General features: G+C 38.9%; 1 protein-coding gene and 2 non-coding genes across 3 annotated transcripts; 2 read left to right on the top strand and 1 right to left on the bottom strand.

Annotated features, from left to right (window-relative positions):
- The first annotated feature begins 10,411 nt into the window (after positions 1-10,411).
- LOC145056146 (small nucleolar RNA R71) lies at positions 10,412-10,518 on the top strand. The gene has a single exon (XR_013685681.1). It is a non-coding gene; the product is annotated as a small nucleolar RNA R71 (small nucleolar RNA).
- A 14,984-nt stretch (positions 10,519-25,502) lies between these two features.
- Positions 25,503-26,054, bottom strand: LOC145049734 (uncharacterized). The gene has a single exon (XM_078998102.1). It carries the CDS (start codon positions 26,052-26,054, stop codon positions 25,503-25,505), a length of 552 nt encoding a protein of 183 aa, XP_078854228.1.
- Positions 26,055-27,000: 946 nt separating this feature from the next.
- Positions 27,001-27,107, top strand: LOC145056159 (small nucleolar RNA R71). Its single transcript, XR_013685692.1, has one exon. It is a non-coding gene; the product is annotated as a small nucleolar RNA R71 (small nucleolar RNA).
- Positions 27,108-27,826: the final 719 nt, after the last annotated feature.

Genomic DNA, 27,826 nt, shown 5'->3' with positions numbered 1-27,826 from the left:
TCACACTTGGGGTGCTAGGCTCACAAGGTTTCAAGGAACACAAGCAATAACAAGGTAAGTTATTCTATCTATTATTCAAGTTAAAATTGTTCCCCATGTATGCTAGATAGGAATATAACCTTGGAATTCAACTTTGCATGATAATTAGATAAACATAGATCCAAGGTTATTAGGGTTGCATGTACACTTAGGAAGTGTTAGAATGCTCAAAACCCATCAGTGGTATCAGAGCCTAGGCTTGTTTGTTTGTTATTTGTGCTTAAAAGTTGAAGAAAGTCGAAAATCTTGTTGTCTGACTGATGGAATCGGCGAGTCCATGGGGAGGACTCGTCGAGTTCACTTGTATCTTCAACCTACTCGGCGAGTAGGTTTATGCACTCGGCGAGTAGGGTCGACAGAGTGCAGAATTTCGACTTCAGTTGCTGGAAATGGATTAGAAACATTACCCTAAATTGTTTTGGTACTTGAAAACTTGTTTTAGAAGGTGTAATGTCTTTTCTAACTCATTTACAACAACTAGTTATCAAAATTACAAAGATTAAATGTGATTTTGATTCTTGAAGGTGTTCATATTCATATTCTTGTTCTTATGATGTTTAGATGATCATAGGAATTATTTGTAACCTATGTGGTAGATTAATTCATGATCATAATGTGTTTTAATGGAGTCCATAACTTGTCCTCAAGTTATGGAAAACCAAAAGTCTCTTGGATTTAAAAACCATTAAAAAAACACAAGAGTTAGGAAAAATGAAAAGTCCTCATTTTATTACTCTATTAAACTCATAAGTTACAAGAAATGAAAAGTTTTGAAAGTTTACAAAACTTGCCCTCAAGTTTTGGAACAAGTAAAGTGAAGTTAAAACTTTAGTTCCAATCCCTAGAATTTTAAAAGTTAAAATTCAACCCTTATACTTATATTATTATAATTTAATAATTATATATATGTATAAGAACAAAGTCGTCTTACCGCTAGTACGCCTCATTCACGAAGTTGGTCTATAAGGTGGGTATAAGGTTGTTGCCTATAAAATGGTGACTTAATGGGTGTCCACTCTCACCCACCGCTTGCTTGACCGGTGGAGGGTCGTTAGCCGAACGGGTAAGACAAGGACTTATTAATTCTCATTCAAAGTATGATGAATATTAGAAAGTAACTAAATGTTTTATTAAATTCCCAATCTTAGTTACTTTAGGAAAAATGTGAATAAGGTGCTATTCCATGAAATTACACTTTACACTTTGATTAAGTCGTTGGTGGAGCGTGTGTGGTTAACCGGCACACTAACTTGGACTTAACAAGGTAGGTAAAGGGTGACTTAGGGTTTATTATAGTATCGATGGAGCGTGTGTGGTTAACCGGCACATCGATTGAGTGATAAACTTTAAGGGTACCAAGTGATTTGCATGGTTACTTCACACCTCGTTTTGTGATCCTCGGTATCCCAGTCACAAAACTTGGAGGGCACACTCGAGATTGAAACATGCCTTTGAAAAGTTCATTGAATCTCAAAGAATCTAGGAATTTCTAAGAACCATTCAAAAACCTAATACTAAAATATTGCGGTTTTCGTGGTGAAAATTGGTGAATCGTCATTCACCTACCTTTCAAATATGATATAGCTTAGATTACGACATACCTCTTCTAAGTTATATTATATTGTGATTGGATCCTAGCCTTAATATTACATTTGGGTGTTTTATTAAGGACTCTCTTATATCTAAACTAATCTTGTTCTCTTCTCTTCAGATGTCTTTCAACAATGCTTCTGGCTCTAATCCTAATGGCTCCTTTACCCTTATGAACTTGTGTGGGAAAGTCACCTTTGATGGATCCAACTTCAATGAGTGGATCAGAAACATCAGAATGATTACCCGCTACGAGGACAAAGAATATGTCCTTGACAAGGAGCTTAAGGAGATTGATGAGACCACTGCAACTCCTCAGGAGATCGCTGACTTCCGGGCACATGAAAGGGATGCTACGAAAGTGGCTTGCATCATGATGGCCACGATGACAGCGGAACTCCAAAAGTCTTATGAGGATTTTTACCCTTATGAAATGCACCAAGATTTGATGGAAAGATACCATCAAAGTGCAAGACAAGAGAGGTATGAAATCATCTGCTCCATGATAACAACCATGATGAAGGACGGGGAATCTGTCACGAGCCACATGCAGAAAATGCAAAGGTATGTGGATCGTTTGCTGAAGCTTAATGTGAACTTCCCGGAGGATCTTGCAATAGATATCATTTTGCATTCCTTACCATCGTGCTATGATCAATTCCACATGACATATCACATGAACAAGGAAGACGTCACACTCAACAAACTTCAGGGACTTCTCAAGACCGCAGAATCGGGTCTTAAGGGGAAGTCGGTTGCTATCACTCCTACTCCAAACTCAACTCCGGTTTTGGCAATCGGGAAAAGTCGAGGGAGGAAGAGAAAGAGATCTTCGAAGGGTACCAAGGCTCGGACCCTTGATGGCACTTCCTCGAGTGGAACCAAGAAAGGTTTCATTACTCCTTCTTCTGACCCAAAAGAGGCTGAATGCTTCTATTGCCATGAAAAGACTCATTGGAAGCGGAACTGCCCAAAGTACCAGCAGGATGTGAAGGATGGGAAAGTCAAACCCAACCATGCAGGTATTTACACTATCATTTCTAATAACTCACCCCATTCTAAATCTTGGGTCCTTGATACCGGTTGTGGTATTCATATTTGTTGTGACTTGCAGGGACTAAGAAGAAGTGAGAATGTGGAGCAAGGAAGAATAAACTTGATCATGGGGAATAGGAAAGCTTTACCTGTTACCAAGATTGGAGTTTATACCTTATCGCTAAGTAGTGGGTTTAGTTTAGATTTGAATAAATGTTGTTACTCGCCAGGAATGGCAAGAAATATTATTTCCTTTCATGCTTTGTACAAACAAGGGTTTACCTTTTCATTTAATAATGAAGTTGGTTCTATTGATGCTTTCTTTAATAATGTTCTTTATTTTAAAGCATTACCTTGTGATGGTGTGTATGAAGCCGTATCTGTTGTATATAACTTAGGAAATAATGTTTTGTGTATTGATTCTATGAATAATAATAACTTGGATAAAGCATCATTATGGCATTGTCGCCTTGGACATATAAGCAAGAAACACATAGGCCCACTCCAAAAGGATGGAGTCTTGGAGTCGTTTGACCTAAAGTCAGATGATAGTTGCGAATCATGCTTACTTGGAAAAATAACAAAGTCACCCTTCACAGGTTCGTGTGAGAGGGGTGAAGGTTTGTTGGACCTTATACACACGGATGTGTGTGGACCATTCAAACATGCCACAAGGGATGCTAATCGTTATTATTTGACTTTTACTGATGATTATAGTAGATATGGATATGTCTACTTGATCAAGCATAAGTCAGAGACTTTCGAAAGGTTTAAGGAATTTAAACAGGAAGTCGAGAATCAATTGGGCAGGAACATTAAGATGCTTCGATCCGATCGTGGTGGTGAGTATCTTAGTTCAGAGTTCCTTGACTATCTAAGGGAATGTGGGATAGTCTCACAATTGACACCTCCCAGGACACCACAGTTGAATGGTGTGGCTGAGAGGCGTAATCGAACCTTGTTAGATATGGTTCGTTCCATGATGAGTCGAGCTACGCTACCAATCTCATTCTGGGGGTATGCCTTAGAGACTGTCGCCCATATTCTTAATCTAGTCCCTACAAAGAAAGTTGCCAAAACTCCTCACGAGATGTGGACTGGTAAGGTACCTAAACTAGACCACATCAAGATTTGGGGTTGCGAGGCTTTCGTGAGACGTGAGACTCATGATAAGCTCGAACCTCGAAGCGAGAGGTGTATTTTCATCGGTTACCCACAGCGATCCTTTGGTTACCTCTTCTACAGACCCAGTGACAATGTGGTCTTTATAGCAAGAAGAGGAGTCTTTCGAGAAAGAGAGTTTATAAGCCAAGGAGACAGTGGGAGGCAAATTGATCTTGAAGAAATTCAAGAATCAAGTGTTGAAGGAACTTCAAACTCTAGCCCTCAACTTGAGGAGGAAACTCCTGTTGAGCCAATTGACAAACCCATACCTCTGAGGCGTTCCACGAGAGTTAGGAGTGCACCTGAGCATTACTATGGATTCCATATTACTGCAGAAGGTGAGACACTTATTAGTGATGGGACACTAGTAAGTCAAGATGACCCTAACATCTACGAGGAAGCCATGGCAGGCCTCGAGTCTGCTAAATGGAAAGAGACTATGGATAGCGAGATACAATCTATGTATGACAATCAAGTTTGGAACTTGGTTGAAAATGTACCAGGTCGTAAGACAGTAGGGTGCAAAAGGGTCTTCAAGAAGAAGACCGACATGGATGGTAAAGTACACACTTATAAGGCTAGACTGGTTGCAAAGGGCTTCTCTCAAATTCCTGGAGTGGATTATGATGAGACCTTTTCTCCGATAGCCAAGATTAAGTCTATTCGGGTTCTGTTAGCCATAGCTGCTTTTCATGACTATGAAATATGGCAGATGGATGTCAAAACCGCTTTCCTTAATGGAAAGTTGGCTGAAGATGTTTACATGAGTCAGCCAGAAGGTTTTGTCAGCAGCAAGTACCCTAATAGAGTGTGTAAGCTTGAGAAATCCATCTATGGATTAAAGCAAGCACCTCGCAGATGGAATCTTTGCTTTGATGAGAAGGTCAAGGAATTTGGCTTTACTAGGAGTGAAGATGAATCTTGTGTGTATGTCAAGGCTAGTGGGAGTATAGTTAGCTTTTTGGTATTGTATGTGGATGACATACTACTCATAGGAAACGACATTCCAACCCTGCAGGAAGTAAAGTCCTGGCTTGGGAAGTGTTTCGCTATGAAGGACCTTGGTGAAGCTGCCTATATTTTAGGGATAAGGATCTTGAGAGATCGGAGTAAAAGACTAATTGGACTTAGTCAGAGTACCTACTTGGATAAGGTGCTGAAGAGATTCAGCATGCAGGATTCCAAGAAAGGAGAGTTACCCATCCAGAGTAACACCAGATTGAGTAAGACACAAAGCCCTAGCACTGAGGCTGAGATAGCAGAAATGAGTCGAACACCTTATGCTTCGGCTGTAGGATCGATCATGTATGCTATGACGTGTACTCGACCCGATGTAGCTTTTTCCTTGAGCATGGTTAGCAGGTATCAGGCGAACCCTGGCAAGGCACACTGGACTGCGGTAAAGAATATCCTCAAGTACCTACGAAGGACTAAGGACTGGGTCCTTACCCTCGGTGGGAGTGATGACTTGAGAGTAGTAGGGTATAGTGATGCTAGCTTCCAGACTGATAGGGATAATTTCCGCTCTCAGTCGGGCTGGGTCTTTACCCTGAATGGAGGAGCAATCTCTTGGAAGAGTTCCAAGCAAGAAACAGTGGCAGATTCAACTTGTGAATCAGAGTATATTGCAGCTAGCAAGGCGGCAAAGGAGGCAATGTGGCTGAAGAACTTCATTGGAGACCTTGGAGTTGTACCAGCTATTAAAGAGCCAATGGAAATTTTCTGTGATAGTGAAAGTGTTGTTGCCTTAGCCAAGGAACCAAGGGATCACGGGAGATCCAGACACATCGACAGAAAATACCATTTCATCAGACATCGGATCGAAGAAGGACTCCTCGTGGCAAAGAGGGTATCATCAGATGAGAATCCGGCAGATCCCCTCACAAAAGGACTGACTCGGGTTAAGCATCTTCAGCACGCTCGGAGCATAGGGCTGAAGGATGATATTAGATTTAGTAGTTAGATAACCTCGAAATTTGTAAAGTGTTATTGACATTTGATGATGAATAAAAATGTTTTATTTATGAGTAAGGTGTTGCTATCTCTTGTCGATCGTTTACTATATTTCTTTTGCATGTTTTGACTTCCAGAATAATTTTGTTTGGTATAACATATTATTCAAACCTCCACAATCAGTCATATGTTGGAAGTAGGTATGAATCAAGACTGTCATGTTTGGTTGTAGAGGTCTTGGACAAGGCTACAGCAATCATGAGTGCTCATAAGTTCTAAGCATTGGACTCAACCCACGCTCACTGGAATCACTTCATGGAATTCTATCTCGAGTGATCGTGAGACGGTAATATCGTATAAGTCTTCAAACCTAGAGATATGATTTGTTACTTACAAGTTGATTATGCATTGATTGTACGAGAAAACGCATTGGTAACTCGATGTCATAAATCGTGCTCTTGTGTGTAATTCAATGAATGGTAGAACAAACATATGAGTCGAAGTTTATATGTTCCTTCTTGGATTAGAAGCTGATATCTGGGCCCCTCGATGATTATGTTTTGACCCATGTACCGAGCCCGGTCAGAACTAAGTTGATGTGTTCAATTAAGTTCTTTGTCAAACAAATCGGAAATCGGGAAACAAATGCTTGACAATAAGCAAGACAATGTTCCATGTATTTGTCCGGCTGATATCTAGAACGGAGGATTATATGATCACTTATCTTAAATGGCGTACCATCATCTTCTCAGTTCCAAGAGACCTTGAAAGAGCTACGATTGCTGGTCGGTTCCTGAAGTACTAGCGATATAGTTATTAGACTTATCCAAGTGGGAGACTGTTGGATAAGGTGTCTAAGTCCATAACTATTTCGGGTGTGTACTTGACCCGACCCGGCATGGTCCATTTGGGTTGCATTGCACCATGCAATTGGATAGACTAAATGAGAGAAATAACACTTGGAGATTATTAATATTATTATAAGTTCTAATATATTAATAATATTATTTGATTAGTTTGATCAATAATTAATTTAGAATTAATTAAGTGGTCAAAAGAGAACTAATTAAATATATGGGTTGATTATGTAAATCATCCATATCTTGTATAGTGGGCTAAGAGGCTCCATGGATTATCAAGTTGGGTTCTACCCATAGGATGCTCCATGGATGCTCCATGGGAGTTACAAACCCATGGGTCATGGAAATGAAGAGTCATGACACATTAGGGTTTACATGGTGTAACCCTAGATGTGTCAACACTATATAAGAATCATATTCTCCACCAAAATCGGCTAGACACTAAGAAACTAGAGGGCTTGGCCGATTTTAAGAAGTGTGTATTATCTCAAGAGTCTTTCCAAGAGCATTTGGTGTTGTGTGAAGCATTTGAGGCATCACACTTGGGGTGCTAGGCTCACAAGGTTTCAAGGAACACAAGCAACAACAAGGTAAGTTATTCTATCTATTATTCAAGTTAAAATTGTTCCCCATGTATGCTAGATAGGAATATAACCTTGGAATTCAACTTTGCATGATAATTAGATAAACATAGATCCAAGGTTATTAGGGTTGCATGTACACTTAGGAAGTGTTAGAATGCTCAAAACCCATCAGTGATCACACCTAGACCTTGCCTTTCCAATAGGGCTTGAGTGACCTTGAACTTGTGGGTTAGGGAGAATAATTGGAGGCGGTGAATGAAGTATGATTTCCAAGGGACATCATCTTCATTAGGAAAGCTTGTTTCAAGAGATTTGGGAAGATCGTAAATGTCTAAATCAGACATCTTTTGGGAGATATTCAAGATAGTTGATCTTAAGTCCTTAATATGACACCCAATATGAAATATTAAGGCTAGGACCCAACAAACTATTTTATAACTTAGAAGAGGTATGCCGTAATCCAAGCTATAAAATATTTGAAGGTAGGTGAATGACAATTCACCAATTTCCACCAAGATAAACGAAATGTATTATTAGGTTTTAATTGGTTTTTGAAACTCCTAGATCTTTGAGATTAATTGAACTGTTCAATGGCATGTTTCAATCTCGAGTGTGCCCTTCAGGTTTTGTGACTGGGATGCCGAGGATCACAAAACAATGTGTGAAGTAACCATGCAAATTACTTGGTACCCTTAAGTGTTTACCCCTCAATCGATGTGCCGGTTAATCACACACGCTCCATCGATACTATGATAAACATTAATTTACCCTTTGCCTACCTTGTTAAATACGAGTTAGTGTGCCGGTTAACCACACACGCTCCACTAACCGACTTAAACAAAGTGCAAAGTGTAATTTCATGGATTAGCACCTTATTCACATTTTCCTAAGTAACTAAGATTGGGTATTATTAAGAGTTTAGTTACTTAGTATTTATCATTAATACTTTTAATGAAGGGAGAATTATAGTCCTGTCAAACCCGTTCGGCTAACGACCCTCCACCAGTCAAGCAAGCGGTGGGTGAGAGTGGACACCCATTAAGTTGCCATTTTATAGGCAACAACCTTATACCCACCTTATAGACCGACTTCATGAATGAGGCGTACTAGCGGTAAGATTGACTTTACTCTTATACATATATATATATATATATATATATATATATATATATATATATATATATATATATATATTATTAACTTATAATATTATAAAGTATAAGGGTTGAATTTTAACTCTTTAAAATTCTAAGGGCTAACTTGGAATTAAAGTATTCATAAGTGAAAACTTTTTCAAATTCCAAAACTTGAGGGCAAGTTTTGAAACTATTCAAAACTAATTAATTCCATAGCTTATGTGTTTAAAGTAGTTTTAATCCAAAAACTCTTCAAGTTCCATAACTTGAGGACAAGTTATGGAAGACTTTAAACTAATAAAAGAATTAACTTTTCTTTATTTTATAACTTATGGAATTAATTAAGGTTACACTTTTTTTTATTATTTAATGAAGAGACTCTTGGTTCTCCATAACTTGAGGACAAATTATGGAGTCATAACACCATTTAATTAGAACTAGACTCTTCATTTTGTAACCTTTGCCAACTTTTATGAGTTTTATGAAACTTAAATGTGACTTTTCATATAACTTGAGGACAAGTTACAAAAACACATTTTAGAATCAACTCTTAGATTAATTTGGATTGAAAACAACTATTTCACTCAACTTTTCTATTAATCTAAGCAACTCATAAGAACAAGATAATTCAAATCAAACTTTTTCATGTAATTAGTCTAAACCTTAAACTAATACAGAACATGAATCTATTGACAATTATCTTTGAAATTGGATTAGCATGAACATTACCACATCAAAAACAAGTTTATAAGTCCAAAAACATCTTAGGGTAATGTTCCTAGTCCAATTCCAGCCAAAAAGGTCGAATTTATGCTGTCTGGGGGTCCAACTCGTCGAGTGCACGAACCAACTCGGTGAGTTGGATGCTTTTTGCCTTGGACTCGGCGAGTCTGCTGGGCAGACAGCATCAAAACTCGATTTTTGCAGCTTCTTTTGCAAGTATAAAAAGAAAACAAGCCTAGGCTCTGATACCACTGTTGGGTTTTGAGCATTCTAACACTCCTAAGTGTACATGCAACCCTAAATACCTTGGATATATGTTTTCTCTATTATACATGCAAATAAGAACTTTCCAAGGTATTATCCTAATCTAGCATACAAAACAATAAATATAACAAGATAGAATACATACCTCTTTGATATAGAAACTCTTCATGAAGCTTGAGTGCCTAGTGCCCCAAGTGTGACACCTCAAATGGTTCACACAACACCAAATACACTTGGAATAACTTGAAAGAATTCTACACTTCATGAAAATCGGCTAGCCCTCTCTAGATGATACTAGTCGCCGATATTGTCAAGAATAAGATCTTTATATAATGTTACAATTAGGGTAAACCCTAATTGTGATGACTTTCCATTTCCTTGGATCCATGGGTTCAAATACACCATGGAGCATCCATGGACCATCCTATGGGTTTTAGCCCAACTTGATTATCCATGGAGCATTAGCCCACTATACAAGTATAGATGATTTACACAATCAACCCATATATTTAATTAGTCTTCTTTTGATCACTTAATTAATCCTAGATTAATTCTTGATCAATACTAATTAAATAATCTTATTATTCTTATTATTAATATACTAGAACTTATAATATATTAATAACCATAAGTGTCTTATTTCTCTCATTATAGTCTATCCAAGTGCATGATGCCATACAACCCAAATGGACCATGCCGGGTCGGGTCAAGTCTTACCAATTATAGTTATGGACTTAGACATTAATCCAACAGATGGGGCCCTCTATAATTTTCAAATACAACCCGAATAGCATGGATTGTTTGATTCATTTTTGTCATTCTTATATCAAGACTATCAAGCTTAGCTATCACCGCCGCCATGCTATTATTTGTCGAGTTCACTACCCCCCGACTTACTTCATTTCTTGGATTGTGGTATTCTCCAGAGTGATTAGAGAATTCTTCAATTAACTCCTTGATTACCAGGGGAGCCTTCTTCGTTAGCGGGCCTTCAGAATCGAGTAATTGCCTTGTGGTGACATTGACTCCATCATAGAAAATGGAGACCTCATGTTGGCTATTAAGGTCATGGTGTGGGCAATTTCTAAGCAAGCTCTTGTACCTTTCCCAAGCTTCATAAAGAGATTCTCCGGGTTGTTGCTCGAAGTTGGCAATGGCTTTCTTTAGCTTGGATATTTTGGAGGGCGGGCAAAAGTGGTCTATGAACTCTTCTTTCATCTTGGCCCATGTGGTGACTGATCCGGGTGGAAGTGACTTTAGCCAATCCTTTGCAGCACCTTTAAACGTGACTAGAAGCATGCGAAGAAGTTGGGTCTCGCATGAAACATTCGGTACATTGAAGTAGTCTGCCACATCATTCACTTCGTCTAAGTGCTTATAGGCGTCCTCGTGATCCTTTCCATAAAAAGGAATTTCCTTGAGTTGAGCGAGAATATGGCCTTTTAGTTCGAAAGTAGCGGTTTCGGGAATTGCGGGCTGCACAAGTCCCGGGCCGGTGTCATCGCGCATCCTCTTCTTCCATTCCCCCATGGGGACTTTGTCGATATTAGCCATAGTGATAGCTAGATCGTCTTCAAACTCGGAGTCATGCTCGTATGTGGGCTCTTCTTCTTCCTCGGTCGCGTACTCGATATCTTCTTGAATTGGGTCTCCAATTGTCAAAGAGGAACTGGATGCTCCTGATTTGCTGCTCCTCTTTTTGCTGAAAACGGACTTTAGGTTTTTGAGTGGTGAGTTCTTTGAAGAAGCGGATTCTCCAACGGTTTTGCCTTTGCTCCTCCTTAGTGCGGATTCCGGGTCTTCAAGAGGAGGGACCAGAGGTATATCAGATCCTCGGGTCATGAAACAACTGTAAACAAAACAAAAAATGCGTAAAAAGAACAAAAATAAAATAAAAAATGAAAACTGTAACAGCGATGTAATCGCCGAGTCGGCACGAGTGCACTCAGCGAGTTCAAGGCAAAAACAGAAAAAAATTCTAGTTACTTTAAAAACGGAATTTTATTAAAACTAATTCTACGTACTGGATTACCTTTTAAATAACTTTGTGTAAGATAAATCCCACACAAAGGATCGATTAAATTAGAATATAATGTTAATTTTAGAACCGTTCCCCGGCAACGGCGCCAAAAACTTGATGTGTGCAAACTCACTTAGTTTTAAACCTACTTTTAATTATAAAATAATAAACAAAGGCAGTGAACCTATCAATTGTGGTATAGTTGAATAAGTAGGGTATCGAATACAGGGAACGGCAAATTAAAACTAAAAACTAATTCTATCTAAATTAATTAATAAGTAGGGGGTTTTCTCTAGTTTTACAATACTAGAAACTTGCTAACTATTACTAATTTAAAAACTAGAAAACGAAGAACTAACTAGATTCAATAATGGGAAGGAACTTCTATTTAGTTCAACTCAATTGATCCTATGGTTGATTTCAAGGTAATGGTGCAATAGATTAATTCTTTTGTCGGTTACCAAAAATAAATGGAGTGATGTTTGTAAGCCAAAAATAAATGGGGGGCTGGGAATTAAAGACTTAAGATTCTGGAATGATGCTTTATTAATTAAACACATTTGGAATTTGATTAGTAACAAGAATTCTCTGTGGGTTCAGTGGGTGAGAGAAAACTACATTGGTGATGGAAATTTCTGGGAGATTTGGCAGAAGAAAAGTATGAATTGGACTTGGAAAAGATTTTTGGAATTGAGAAAAACTGTTAGACATCATATTGTCTCATGTGTTGGTGATGGTAGAAATACTTCTTTATGGCATGATTGGTGGCACCCAATTGGCATATTAAGTACAATTATATCAAGGAGGGATTGGTTTAGAAATGGATTTAGTGAAAATTCTTTAGTCAGTGATGTTTTGACTAATGATACTTATAGATGGCCTGTTGATTGGGTAATTAAATTTCCTGGTCTGAAAGATGCTCCCATGTTTTGTAATATTGGTAATCAAAAGGATATTACTGTTTGGAGGGATATGAATGGTGTGAATAAAAAATTTTCTTGCAAGCAAGTTTGGAGAGATATCAATAATTTTGGAAGTAAAGTCAATTGGGTTAGCTGTGTTTGGTATAGTAATTGTATTCCCAGGAATGCATTTATTTTATGGCTTGCTGTTCTGAATCGTCTGAAAACTCAAGATCGAGTTAAATGCTGGGAGAAATCAGGTTCTTTACTATGTCCTTTCTGTTTAAAAATTCCTGATTCTCATGACCATCTTTTCTTTCAATGTGAATTCTCGCATAGTATATGGAAACATTGTTGTTCTAAGGCTGGAATTGACATCTCTTATTCTAATTGGAATGATCTTGTTCTTAAATTGTCTTCAGTCTTAAATTCAAGATCTATTGAGATTTTGATCAAAAAATGGGTGTTTGCTAGCTGTGTTTCTCACATTTGGAAAGAAAGAAATTCGAGAATTTTTAGTAAATTGAGAAAATCGAATGAAGGAGTTATTATGTGTATTGAGAATGAAATTCAATTGAAGTTATTAGGGTTAAGGAAGATGAATGTTATGGTCAGCAGGGAAATTTTACAGATATGGGGTATTTTTGGAAAAAATTGATGGGTTTTACGAATTTCTTTGTTAGAAGTAGCTGTTGTGATCCTGTTTGTTTTGAGGATTGGGATAATATGGAGATGTTGAATCGTTTGACTGTTCTTATGGGAGGTTTGTATGGGGGTTTTTTTCGGAATGATAGGTTCAAAGGAATTGACGGGTTTCAAGGAATTGACGGATTAATTCACTGGTTTAAGAGCTTGCTCTTGAATTTTGTGATATGTACCTTTGGGATTTTTTGTTTGGATATGATCTTAATTGAGATTATTCAAATGGAAAATCCTAGACATGTGATTGATGCCATGTCAAGTATGCAACTGGGTTTGATAATATGGTGGTATTGTGTAGTCCAGTGCGGGCTTTTTTATGTTTGCAGGAAAGGAGTTATGAAGCTGATTATGAAGCTGTTTGTAGTGAATTTGGATAGTACGAATGTTTATAGCAGGAAGGCCATTATGTTGAGTCACATTTGGAGGATGAAGGATAATAGAGAGTACAATAAAGGAGGGATGCAAGGGCTGAAAGTTGACAGAAGTTGCTGGAATGAGTTCTTGATGCTTTTGCAGTGGATTTTGGGTTATATTTTTTGTATTTTTTGGTACTTTAATTTTGTATGTAGGATGTTTGGGTTTGATCTTTTATGGGGTTGTTTGTTAAGTTTTCACTTTTGGACTGTGGGTTTTTTTAAGGGCCTTACCCCTTGCTTTGGTCTTAATGGTGATTGGTGGGGTGGTTTTTGCAATGGGGTGAAGTTACCTTTTTTCCCACTTCTAATAAGTCCTTGGTGTAGGCTTATGAACATTAAGGTTTTTTGGGACCTTTGGAGCTTAGTTGATATGTTTAAAAAGTGGATGGGGGGTTGGTTATGGATAGGTTGGTTTGGTTAGGGGTTTGTTTGCTTTTTATTTTTTATGTATTTGTATTCTTTTATTCTTTTTAATAAATTTTGCTGAGTTTTGGCTCTTTTCAAAAAAAAAAAAAAAAAAAAGTGATTAGATTCGCATTCACTACACTAATCCTTAGCAAATAAACTAACTTAAATAGTGGCCAGTTGTCTAATTTAATTAGATTTACTAGATTAATTATTCGGGTTAAATTTGACTTGCAATAGTTAACTAATTTGGTCTTTTAATTAACTTCTTGTTGATGGTCATCACACAAGCTTGCACATGAATTTACTAAATTTTCTTATTAACTCTAGTTTCATGTTCATTAATCCTAGACATATGACAAAGTGATTACATAGCATATGAGGTTGATAATCAATAGATGTTCATGCTACTCAATTATCTTCCTATTAACAGAAAATTAATTATTATTCGCACACAAGGTTCTTTAGCAAGCTAAAATAACAAAAATCACCAACTTAGAATTAATCCTACCAACAATCAAACCATATTATCAATTTTGTATCCCCAAACAGAAGTCTAAAGGTTTTAGCTCATAATTGAAGTAAATAACAGCAAACAAACAGAGTCTAATTGTTTAACCATAATGACAAAACAAAAGACTAAGTGGAATGATGAAATTTGCCTCAGTTATCCTTCGGGATTGAATTCTAGCTTATGACTTCGTCTTCTAGGGTTTTTCTGACTTCTTAATCGCAGCTAAATCCTTTTGAATCGTTCCAGAATTCCTCTCTATCGTTCTAAGGAGTTATCTTTATATATACGAATCGACTCGTCGAGTCAGGTGGCGACTCGTCGAGTCCATCTCTCAGTCCCCGTATTGTGATAAGCCTCTGGGTTTCTGAGTCTTTATCTTCTCGAATCTTCGCTTGGACTCGCCGAATAGTCGACCCTACTCGCCGAGTAGGTGCTATTTTTAGTGTTTTTCTTCTTTGTTCCATTCTCGATCTCTCAACCGCTTCTCCTGCTTCCTTCTGCTTCCGAGCTTCGTTTTTGGACTGAAAATATAATTCAAACACTTTTAAGTACCTTTTGTCTATAAAATGCAATAATTTAGCTAAAAATGAATAAAAATCTATACTTAATATGAACTAATTATGCACATATCAAAATACCCCACACTTGACTTTTGCTTGCCCCATGCAAAACTGAATTTTAAAACATTAGAATCACATATGACAACTCCAATCTAACCCAGCCATTATGCCAAGACCGCAACGCATACATTTGTGTATAAATTTGTCCTAAGTACCCCCATACTCCAAATACTCACAATCCTCATAAACATTCGCCCACTCACCGCGAACTATGCTCATTTTATGCAAACCTCCGAATCCATCTGCAGAAAACCTCTTACCCTCAAAGTATTTTTAGATGAGCAACCCAAGCATACATAATCTAGAATTACAACTTTTCGATACCACTATGGAGCTCTTTCGAATTCTTCACTTTCTTGATAATTTGATCTTTGATCTCTTTGAATTCACCACCTTTATTGATTTTTGGTATCTTCAACTCTTTGAATTTCTTGTAATTTTGATCTTTTGATCTTCACTTTCTTTGCTCCAAAATTCTTCAAACTTTTCTTGCAGTTCTCACTTTTTTTTTACATGTACCTCACTTTTTTTCACTCAATAAACCTACATGCTTAAGCAGGGACGCTCAACCTCAACCTTTATTGGCTAACGATAATAATTTTCCTGGATACATTTCAGGTTTAGGCTGCTAAACATATTGCATCCCTCAGGCTGAGCAGGGTCGTGTTTTTTTCCCATAATTTCACGGGAATAAGGAAGCCACAAATGCACTAGAACGTATATAGGATCAACTAAACATTTGGGTTTTCATGCAATCATCAACACAATGCAAAAATGGAATCCTAAAATTTTTACATGTACCTCACTTTTTTTCACTCAATAAACCTACATGCTTAAGCAGGGGCGCTCAACCTCAACCTTTATTGGCTAACGATAATAATTTTCCTGGATACATTTCAGGTTTAGGCTGCTAAACATATTGCATCCCTCAGGCTGAGCAGGGTCGTGTTTTTGTCCCATGATTTCACTAGAATAAAGAAGCCACAAATGCACTAGAACGTATATAGGCTCAACTAAACATTTGGGTTTTCATGCAATCATCAACACAATTCTAACATGGAATCCTAAATTGCTTTTACCAAAATTTTCTAAATTAAGTCCTAAGTAATATTTTTGGTATGCAACATTTTTTTTAAATATTAGCCTAAATTAAGATTTTAAATTTTCTAATATGTGACCAACTCCCTACCCCACACTTATTTTATGCAATGCCCTCATTGCATATTATGCAAAAATAAAAGTGTAAATATAGAGGGAATTGGAACAAACTCCCCTGGGGTAGCAGTCGATAGGTTGATACTCTTCTTTCCAGCACCAACTTCAATTGACTTCAGCCATGGGAACAGCTCATCCATGACTTGGGCATCAAAATCTCGTGTGGCAGCTCCAAATATGCAGGGAAAACAGTGTAAGATCTTCAAGAATCGATATGGAAGAATAAGTGGTCAAGTGGTACACTCAGCAGCATCAAATCAGCAGTCCTCTCGGTATAAAAATGAATGACTCATCGAGTCATATATATGACTCGTCAAGTATAAGAGCGGACATCTTCGAATACGTGAGAATACAAGGCGACTCGTCGAGTCAGTTTAGTGCACTCGACGAGTAGACCGCTGGACAAAAAAAATGATATTCTGCATTTGTTCCCGCCTATAATAAATCTTCATAATTTCTCCTCACTTCTGGACTCACTCGCTCATGTCCCTAGGGACCGGACTCGACACTTTAACTCTAACGCTTCCCTTTCTTGACTCTCTCTTTCACTCTTTATATCCCTCTTGACTCTATAACTCTAACCGTTCTATGCAAGCATTCCTAATCCAATTATGAAAATCATCAAGGCAATCGATCATCAAGCAAAACAGTAAAAGTCTTAACAAATTCCAAAACATACCAAATAAGAACAAAAACCAAAAAAATAAAAATTGTTCAATAAAAACACAAAGAACTAGTCATTATCCTCGTCGTCATGATCATGCGCTGCTCCACTACCACCAGCGCCACTCCTTGCATTGATCACTTCATCCCACGACGGAATATACGGGAAGTTACCACCGTCGATATGCGGAATGTTAAAGTTGTCAAAAAGTCTATCGGTCCAAGTATCCGCGACAGTGATACATGGGACAAAACCCAAGACGCCTAGAACTTGTGTGCCCGTTCAGCACATGGCCCTATCGGCCCTCATTTTATATCATGTCGAAGTATGCCAACTTCGACGCCCCTATCAATCATGGTTCGACTTCGTGCAACCATGTGTAAATCCCTAGTGTTGTGTAAAAAGAATTTTCACCGTAGCCATTTCGGCAAATAAAGGTTCTTTCGAACCTAAAAATAATAAAACCTAATGCGACCCGTCAGTCGTCCCTCTTATCTTAAACCTTCCGAAGTGCCCAGGAGAAGGGTACCGTGCGCTGTTAACCAACCCTTCTTAGACGGATAGGAACCAAAGCGAAAGACACTGCAGGTATTCCAGAAGACGATAACCACCCGAAGCCTACTCCGAAGATCCCCCAGAAAGACCCTTCACACCTCACATTTAGGTTCGTGAAATCTAGTGGATAGAACTAATGGGACTGACTACTATAACTAAGTATATGCACTAGAGTGGTATATAATTCAGATCAATAAGATTTAAGATGTGTGCTTCCTCCCTACTCCCTGTTCCTCGTTGGGTTGTGGGTCTGGGGTGGAGTCGCACAACTGAACATCCTATCGACCTCAACTATATACGACTTGCATACACCAAGTATTAGTGGTTAAGCCAAGTATGAGCTCCACCACGAACCTCATTGCAAAACCCTTCATCCTATCCCATAAAATAGGAGCTAGAGTCAAGAGAAACACTGCTGGTTGAGCTGCTATAATGACCACAAATCCGAAGTTGTTGTCATCCCGGTTAAGCCAACATAGTAGCTAACACCCTCAGTTGGTAAGGAAATCTGAGTCGTAAGAGTCAAGGACATTGACTACGACCATCCATTCACGCTTAATCCCCTGAACTAAGCATCTCAGCGGATATCCCGTAAATCCGAAAGCTGCGATAAGTTAAGCTTTGAGAAGAGTGGATGAGGTGATTAGAAGTTCCGAGTGACGGAACCCTATACTTCTAGACTTAACCTAAATCAAGAAAACTCCGAACCCGCGGAAGAGTAGTTGCAGAAGACGCTCGCACTACTTAGGCACGTCGTCCACCCTGTTACCGACGAGTAGTGCCCATGACACTTTGCCTCCTCACGTGGAAGAAGTCACCGTCGCCCTGTAGACAATAGACTGCATTCTACAAAGTGAATACTAGAGTGCCAAGAACCACCGGATAACCTCCGCAGCGAAGAATAATTGAATAAAGTGCGAAAGTAGGTTACGTTAAGTGTTATAACCCAGATCCCGAAGAGTATGGACTTGACACTTGTTTAGGTGTTAGTCGATGGGTTATACAAGAGCACGCGCTTTCGCAACTAAAATAAATTGACGCCTTAGAGATAAGAGCATGCCTTAGAGATTCATTGGACTACTAGGTGTTCCAAGAATACTATCTCGTGCAGGGATAGTAGAACCACCTCCCGAGGTAGTCCAACACTTCAGAAAATTCTCTAAGGATTGTGTTAGCCCTAAGCAGGGATTGTTATTCATGAAGTAGCAAAGCGAGTAAGAGCATGATTCTTTCCCGTTAGGAATGATATTGTGAAAGCATCAACTAGACGATGATGAAAAATTTAAAAACTTTCTAAACAATCGTCTGGTAAAACCCTATCTCACCGACTACGAGGCTTTTCGTTAGAAACATCTCAAACCAGAAGTGCAGGTTCATTTCGGACTAGGTTGAGATAGACCCCTGTTGCAAACAGATACCCGTAGACATCCAATTCATCTGATGATCCAGAAAACCTCCGAAAGCCAATCGACAAGAAACACAGATACAAGGACAACCCGAGCTTTCTAAGAATCAACCTGAAGGACTACTCTCCCAGTAAGAGAGAACGTTTGGAACTTTAGAATGGTGATCACGCCAGTGATTGATGTGTGCAAACTCACTTAGTTTTAAACCTACTTTTAATTATAAAATAACACACAAAGGCAGTGAACCTATCAATTGTGGTATAGTTGAATAAGTAGGGTATCGAACACAGGGAACGGAAAATTAAAACTAAAAACTAATTCTATCTAAATTAATTAATAAGTAGGGGGTTTTCTCTAGTTTTACAAGACTAGAAGGTTGCTAACTATTACTAATTTGAAAACTAGAAAACATAGAACTAACTAGATTTAATAATGGGAAGGAACTTCTGTTTAGTTCAACTCAATTGATCCTATGGTTGATTTCAAGGTAATGGTGCAATGGATTAATTCTTTTGTCGGTTACCGATTCAAGTGATTAGATTCGCATTCACTACACTAATCCTTAGCAAATAAACTAACTTAAACAGTGGCTAGTTGTCTAATTTAATTAGATTTACTAGATTAATTATTCGGGTTAAATTAGACTTGCAATAGTTAACTAATTTGGTCTTTTAATTAACTTCTTGTTGATGGTCATCACACAAGCTTGCACATGAATTTACTCAATTTTCTTATTAACTCCAGTTTCATGTTCATTAATCCTAGACATATGACAAAGTGATCACATAGCAGGTTGATAATCAATAGATGTTCATGCTACTCAATTATCTTCCTATTAATAGAAAATTAATTATTATTCGCACACAAGGTTCTTTAGCAAGCTAAAATAACAAAAATCACCAACTTAGAATTAATCCTACCAACAATCAAACCATATTATCAATTTTGTATCCCCAAACAGAAGTCTAAAGGTTTTAGCTCATAATTGAAGTAAATAACAGCAAACAAACCGAGTCTAATTGTTTAACCATAATGACAAAACAAAAGATTAAGTGGAATGATGAAATTTGCCTCAATTATCCTTCGGGATTGAATTCTAGCTTATGACTTCGTCTTCTAGGGTTTTTCTGACTTCTTAATCGTAGCTAAATCCTTCTGAATCGTTCCAGAATTCCTCTCCATCGTTCTAAGGAGTTATCTTTATATATACGAATCGACTCGTCGAGTCAGGTGGCGACTCGTCGAGTGCATCTCTCAGTCCCCGTATTGTGATAAGCCTCTGGGTTTCCGAGTCTTTATCTTCTCGAATCTTTGCTTGGACTCGCCGAGTAGTCGACCCTACACGTCGAGTAGGTGCTATTTTTAGTGTTTTTCTTCTTTGTTCCATTCTCAAACTCTCAACCGCTTCTCCTGCTTCCTTCTGCTTCCGAGCTTCATTTTTGGACTGAAAATATAATTCAAACACTTTTAAGTACCTTTTGTCTATAAAATGCAATAATTTAGCTAATAAATGAATAAAAATCTATACTTAATATGAACTAATTATGCACATATCAAAATACCCCACACTTGACTTTTGCTTGCCCCAAGCAAAACTGAATTTTAAAACATTAGAATCACATATGACAACTCCAATCTAACCCAGACATTATGCCAAGACCGCAACGCATACATTTGTGTATAAATTTGTCCTAAGAACCCCCATACTCCAAATACTCACAATCCTCATAAACATTCGTCCACTCACCCCGAACTATGCTCATTTTGTGCAACCCTCCGAATCCATCCGCAGAAAACCTCTTACCCTCAAGGTATTTTTAGATGAGCAACCCAAGCATACCTAATCTAGAATTACAACTTTTCGATACCACTATGGAGCTCTTTCGAATTCTTCACTTTCTTGATAATTTGATCTTTGATCTCTTTGAGTTCACCACCTTTATTGATTTTTGGTATCTTCAACTCTTTGAATTTCTTGGAATTTTGATCTTTTGATCTTCACTTTATTTGCTCCAAAATTCTTCAAACTTTCCTTGCAATTCTCTCTTTTTTTTACATGTACCTCACTTTTTTTCACTCAATAAACCTACATGCTTAAGCAGGGACGCTCAACCTCAACCTTTATTGGCTAACGATAATAATTTTCCTGGATACATTTCAGGTTTAGGCTGCTAAACATATTGCATCCCTCAGGCTAGGCAGGGTCGTGTTTTTGTCCCATAATTTCACTGGAATAAGGAAGCCACAAATGCACTAGAACGTATATAGGCTCAACTAAACATTTGGGTTTTCATGCAATCATCAACACAATGCAAACATGGAATCCTAAAATTTTTACCTGTACCTCACTTTTTTTTCACTCAATAAACCTACATGCTTAAGCGGGGGCGCTCAACCTCAACCTTTATTGGCTAACGATAATAATTTTCCTAGATACATTTCAGGTTTAGGCTACTAAACATATTGCATCCCTCAGGCTGAGCAAGGTCGTGTTTTTGTCCCATGATTTCACTGGAATAAGGAAGCCACAAATGCACTAGAACGTATATAGGCTCCACTAAACATTTGGGTTTTCATGCAATCATCAACACAATTCTAACATGGAATCCTAAATTTGTTACATGTACCTCACTTTTTTTCACTCAATAAACCTACATGCTTAAGCAGGGGTGCTCAACCTCAACCTTTATTGGCTAACGATAATAATCTTCCTGGATACATATCAGGTTTAGGCTGCTAAACATATTGCATCCCTCAGGCTGAGCAGGGTCGTGTTTTTGTCCCATGATTTCACTAGAATAAGGAAGCCACAAATGCACTAGAACGTATATAGGCTCAACTAAACATTTGAGTTTTCATGCAATCATCAACACAATTCTAACATGGAATCCTAAATTGCTTTTACCAAAATTTTCTAAATTAAGTCCTAAGTAATACTTTTGGTATGCAACAATTTTTTTAAAATGTTAGCCTAAATTAAGATTCTAAATTTTCTAATGTGTGACCAACCCCCTACCCCACACTTATTTTATGCAATGCCCTCATTGCATATTATGCAAAAATAAAAATGCAAATATAGAGGGAATTGGAACAAACTCCCCTGGGGTAGCAGTCGATAGGTTGATACTCTTCTTTCCAGCACCAACTTCAATTGACTTCAGCCATGGGAACAACTTATCCATGACTTGGGCATCAAAATCTCGTGTGGCAACTCCAAATATGCATGGAAAACAGTGTAAGATCTTTAAGAATCGATATGGAAGAATAAGTGGTCAAGTGGTACACTCAGCAGCATCAAATCATCAGTCCTCTCGGTATAAAAATGAATGACTCGTCGAGTCATATATACGACTCGTCGAGTATAAGCGCGGACATCTTCAAATACGTGAGAATACAAGGCGACTCGTCGAGTCAGTTTAGTGCACTCGACGAGTAGACCGCTGGACGAAAAAAATGATATTTTGCATTTGTTCCAGCCTCTAATAAATCTTCAAAATTTCTCCTCACTTCTGGACTCACTCGCTCATGTCCCTAGGGACCGGACTCGACACTTTAACTCTAACGCTTCCCTTTCTTGACTCTTTCTTTCACTCTTTATAACCCTCTTGACTCTCTAACTCTAACCCTTCTATGCAAGCACTCCTAATCCAATTCTAAAAATCATCAAGGCAATCAATCATCAAGTAAAACAGTAAAAGTCTTAACAAATTCCAAAACACACCAAATAAGAACAAAAACCAAAAAAAATAAAAATTGTTCAATAAAAACACAAAGAACTAGTCAGCATCTTCGTCGTCATGATCATGCGCTGCTCCACTACCACCAACGCCACTCCTTCTTGCATTGATCACTTCATCCCACGACGGAATATACGGGAAGTTACCACCGTCGATATGCGGAATGTTGAAGTGGTCAAAAAGTCTAATGTGTGATTGATTGCTAAAGTTGATTCCCCGCGCCATTTGATCTTGTAACCACCTCATCTCAACATTGTACCAATCCATTGGTACTTCATCATCGTCTACCGGAATCACCAGCGGTTCCTCCTCTACATCACGCTCTCGCCTCGATCGGACCCTCCTTCCCGGCGCCTCGGGACCAACAACAGGATCATCATGCGGGATAGCATAATGACCACCACCATAGTCCTCAATGATCCTAGCCCTCTTAAAAAGAATGGGATTGAATGGAGGGGTAGGAATCATAGTCATCAAATTCCACGCGTCACGGGTCATCAACCCAAACGAATTGGCGAGCCGTGTGACAAACATACCACCATTAATCTTCGATGTCTTGCGGTCTTTGACCGAACCCTCCGCCAAGTATGAAGCCAAACACCAAGGAATATTGCAAAAAGTGTCGGGTGTGACGATGCTCCATAAGTAAAAGACATCAAGGTTAGAAACCTTGTCATCATCCTTCCTTTTGTTAATAGTGGTGGAAATAAGGCGATGAATATGGCGGTGTGTAGGCGACCGAATGCTTCCCTCCTGGGCTGATTTCGGAATGTACACTTTGTTGACAATCGTATTCTACCAACCCGTGCTCGTCACTCCATCGGGGAACACCTTGTGAGAGTGTTCCATAAATGCGTGGAAAATAGCGGTCGAGACCAGTGACCGGTCATAAATACCCATCCGACAAGCGAGATCAACCACAGAGCACTGATGAAACTCATCCCCAAGACAGAAACTGACACTCGTCGGGTGATAGCATTCATCTCCCCCACAAAAAGATACCATGGAGAAAAATTCTAGGCAAAGCTCCCGGTACACTGGCTCTTGAATACGGAAAACCCGGCTCCACCCATCGCAAGCCATCGTCTCTCCCTCGTAAGTAAACTCCTTTAAAAGATAAGGAGCCAACTCCTCTTCATAATGCACACTGTGCAACCAACCCCAATCAATTCTGTTGGGCACGTAAATTTCTTTCTTCCTTACTTCAGCTAATTTCTTCTTCCACCTCGTCATGGTAGAAGCGGATTCGATTTGAGGGAAATTTAACCAAGGAAAATCTCCTTGGCGTCCACTAGAACCTTGCCCCCTGTGAAACATTATCCCTGCAAAACAAAGAGCATAAAACCCAAAAAAACACAGAAAATCATTAAAATAAGTCACAACTGTGTCCCTGACTCGACTCGTCGAGTCCATGAACGACTTGGCGAGTCGCAAGAACTGCGCGAGTCAGTTGGCGAGTCGGTCTAAATTGAACCATGAAATCTCAAAATTACTTCAAGGGTTTTGTCCAGGGACATGTTTATAAGGTATTAGGGTAAGAATAATCATGCAAAACAACATAATTCATAAAAAATCGAAACCCTAGAAATTCACTATTCTTCAAAATCGGGTTTTCTATGAAATTACTACCCTAGATCATCTTAAAATCATGCTTTTAACAGAAAATAGGAAGAAATTAGTTTCCTTTCGTGATAGAAATTGAAAAACTTGAAGAACAATTCAAGAAGATGATGAATGCTTGAGAGAACAATTGGAGGGAGGCGCACAACGTGTGAGTTGTGAAAAAAAAAACTGATTTCTTTAGGGTTAAAACCCTAGTTACCGGTTGTAAAAGTAATTTCAATTTTTTTTTCTGTAAATAAAACCGACTCGTCGAGTCAGGGTAAGACTCGGCGAGTCTGGTCGTGATGTTATTCTTTTCTGAAATCTAAATGGACTCGTCGAGTCATGGTCGGACTCGGCGAGTCTCTTGCAAACAATTCAAAAATTATAAAATTTTGTCATTTATTTAGAAAAGAAAATTTATTCCACCCCACACTTAGTTTATACGCACTGTCAAGCAGCCATGTCCAACGAATTGGAAGATTAAAATTCTAAGAACGAAAAAAAAATTCAAACAAAACTAAAAAGGTAAAAGAAAGCAAACTCTAAATAACGGGTTGCCTCCCCCCAAGCGCTTCTTTTTAAGGAGTCGTTAGCTGGACTCCTTCCCATCTACATCTCGTCATCTTCCAGCATCGGGAATGCACGCCTAATCTTTTGTGGTTTGTACTTCATTTTGTAAGCGTGGATCTTCTTTTTGTAAGCCCGTTTTAATTCCTCTCTCTTCTTTTTTACAGCATCATCCTCAGCTGCTTGGGCTTCTCTTCTCCTCTTTTTCTTCTTTACCCCATTCTTTTTCACCTTCTCTTGCACCTCCTTGTTATCAAACTTAATTACTTCATATTTTGTGAAAGTTCGTGCTTTAGGTTTGGTAATGAACGGTTGATCAACCTCCACTCTCCTATCCATTGCCTTTTCCTCTTTTTCTATACTTACCCCATCTTCAAGCGGAATTGCATCACGACATGCTATATGGACGTGTTGAACTTCCGTATCTATTTCTCCTTCTTCTGTTTGTTCTTCTAGAGAATGAGGAAAAATATCCAATTCCAGCATATGTAGAGAACTAGCAACAAATAAATCTAAGTCGTCCAAGTTGTTGGCAATTTCGACTGGACTCTTCGAGTCCAGTAAAGTGACTCGGCGAGTCGTATTTCATCATTTCCTGGGTGTTTTCCGAGTCGGCTCTTTCCAGTAGCTTTTCTATCTCCTCCAAGTCCTTGTTAGCATCTCCATCCTCTCCAGAAGGTAGTAAAAACTTGCTTGGATCTTCTTCTTGCAAAAGTGAAAGTTCTTTTTGTAGTATCTCGTCATCCAAATGGATAAGTGAGATCTCTTCTTTTCTTTCCTCTTCTTGCTTGGCTTCTGGTACAACTCTAAATATTGCCGACTCATCTCATACCCTCAACGTTAGTGTAGACTCACATACATCAATTAAAGCACATGCGATGTTTAAAAATGACCTCCCCAAAATAATCGGAATTTCGGGGTCTTCTTCCATGTCAACCACCACAAAGTCTACTGGAAATATGAACTTGTCGAATTTAATGAGAAGATCCTCACAAACGCCTCGTGGATGAATTGTTGTCTTGTCTGCCAAATGGATCTTCATGTTTACCGATCTTGGCTCTGGTAAATTCAGCTTCTTAAAGAAAGAGAAAGGCATCAAATTGATGCTGGCACCCGAGTCGGTCAACGCTTGAGTGACAATTGCATTTCCAAACTGGCATGGAATTATGATACTCCCCGGGTCGCCCTTCTTTTCGGGTAGCTCACTCAATATTATTTCCGCGACTTCAACCAAGTCTTTCCTAGCAGCAAAGAGACCTTTTAGTAAGTTAAAGTACATGGGTGTTTTGAGCATCGTTTCTACAAATGGCACATTGACTTGTAAGGCTTTAACATGCTTCATAAAGGTTCTATAAGCTTCAACTTTTTCCACGGGCATGGCTTTGATTGGGAATGGCAAAGGAGGATTATATGGCTTTAAGGGAATGACAATTTTTTCATTTACGCATGGACTCGTCGAGTCCATTTGAGGGACTCGGCGAGTCTGGTCGGGCTTAGCTGGAGCCGACTCTTCTACCTTTTCTGTCTTCCTCTTGGAGATCCTCTGTGCATGTGTGAAAAATTCTTCATTACTGGAGGTCACTGCACTCACATTCTCCATTCTCGGATTGGTTTCGGTATTACTTGGAAGTGGACTCGGTCTTCTTTCGTTCACTTGGTGTGCAAGCTGTCCCAGCTGTTTCTCAATGTTGAGAATGGATGCCTGCTGATTCCTTAGCATATTTCTGGTCTCGTGTATTGCAGCATCGTGATCATTGTGTCTCTTTTCGGATGCGGCTATGAATCTAGTGAATAGTTGTTCTAAATTGGCTTTCTTTTCCATCGCCGCTTCTTCCTTTTAATAATATCCCCTCTCTTTCTGCTTGTATTTCTCCTCCTTAGCCTTCTTATATTCTTCGTATGGGAGCCATTCCTTCTTCGGTTTCCGCCAATTTTTGTCGTATCGATCGCCACTTGAATAAAATACTTGAGCCTTCTTGTTTCCATTCTCATCCAAATCACAATCCTTTGTGAGATGGGACCCTCTACAATTTTCACATCCAACCCGAATAGCATGGATTGTTTGATCCATTTTTGTCATTCTTCTATCGAGACTATCAAGCTTAGCTATCACCGCCGCCATGCTATCATTTGCCGAGTTCACTACCCCCCGACTTACTTCATTTATTGGATTGTGCTATTCTCTAGAGTGCTTAGAGAATTCTTCAATTAACTCCTTGATTACCGGGGGCGCCTTCCTTGTTAGCGGGCCTTGAGAATCAAGCAATTGCCTTGTGGTGACATTGACTCCATCATAGAAAATGGAGACCTCTTGTTGGCTATTAAGGTCATGGTGTGGGCAATTTCTAAGCAAGCTCTTGTACCTTTCCCAAGCTTCATAAAGAGATTCTTCGGGTTGTTGCTCGAAGTTGGCAATGGCTTTCTTTAGCTTGGCTATTTTGGAGGGCGGGCAAAAGTGGTTTATGAACTCTTCTTTCATCTTGGCCCATGTGGTGACCGAACCGGGAGGAAGTGACTTTAGCGAATCCTTTGCAGCAACTTTAAACGTGACTGGAAGCATGCGAAGAAGCAGGGTCTCGCGACATCATTCACTTCGTCCAAGTGCTTATAGGCGTCCTCGTGATCCTTTCCATAAAAATGAATTTCCTTGAGTTGAGCGAGAATATGGCCTTTTAGTTCGAAAGTAGCGGTTGCGGGAATTGCGGGCTGCACAAGTCCCAGGCCGGTGTCATCGTGCATCCTCTTCTTCCATTCCCCCATGGGGACTTCGTCGATATTAGCCATAGTGATAGCTAGATCGTCTTCAAACTCGGAGTCGTGCTCGTATGTGGGCTCTTTTTCTTCCTCGGTCTCGTACTCGATATCTTCTTGAATTGGGTCTCCGATTGTCAAAGAGGCACTGGATGCTCCTGATTTGCTGCTCCTCTTTTTGCTGAAAACGGACTTTAGGTTTTTGAGTGGTGAGTTCTTTTAAGAAGCGGATTCTCCAACAGTTTTGCCTTTGCTCCTCCTTAGTGCGGATTCCGGGTCTTCAAGAGGAGGGACCAGAGGTATATCAGATCCTCGGGTCATGAAACAACTGTAAACAAAACAAAAAACGCGTAAAAAGAACAAAAATAAAATAAAAAATTAAAACTATAACAGCGATGT

The sequence above is a fragment of the Lactuca serriola genome, chromosome 5, assembly GCF_051521515.1.
Source record: "Lactuca serriola cultivar US96UC23 chromosome 5, Lser_US96UC23_V15, whole genome shotgun sequence".
Taxonomy (NCBI): Eukaryota; Viridiplantae; Streptophyta; class Magnoliopsida; order Asterales; family Asteraceae; genus Lactuca; species Lactuca serriola.
The sequence above is the reverse complement of the archived record's forward strand: the minus strand, read 5'-3'. Positions and strand labels throughout refer to the sequence as shown.

Excerpts from the sequence above, each read along its gene's own strand:
- LOC145049734 (XM_078998102.1), bottom strand. The coding sequence starts at position 26,054 with ATGCCCGTGGAAAAAGTTGAAGCTTATAGAACCTTTATGAAGCATGTT.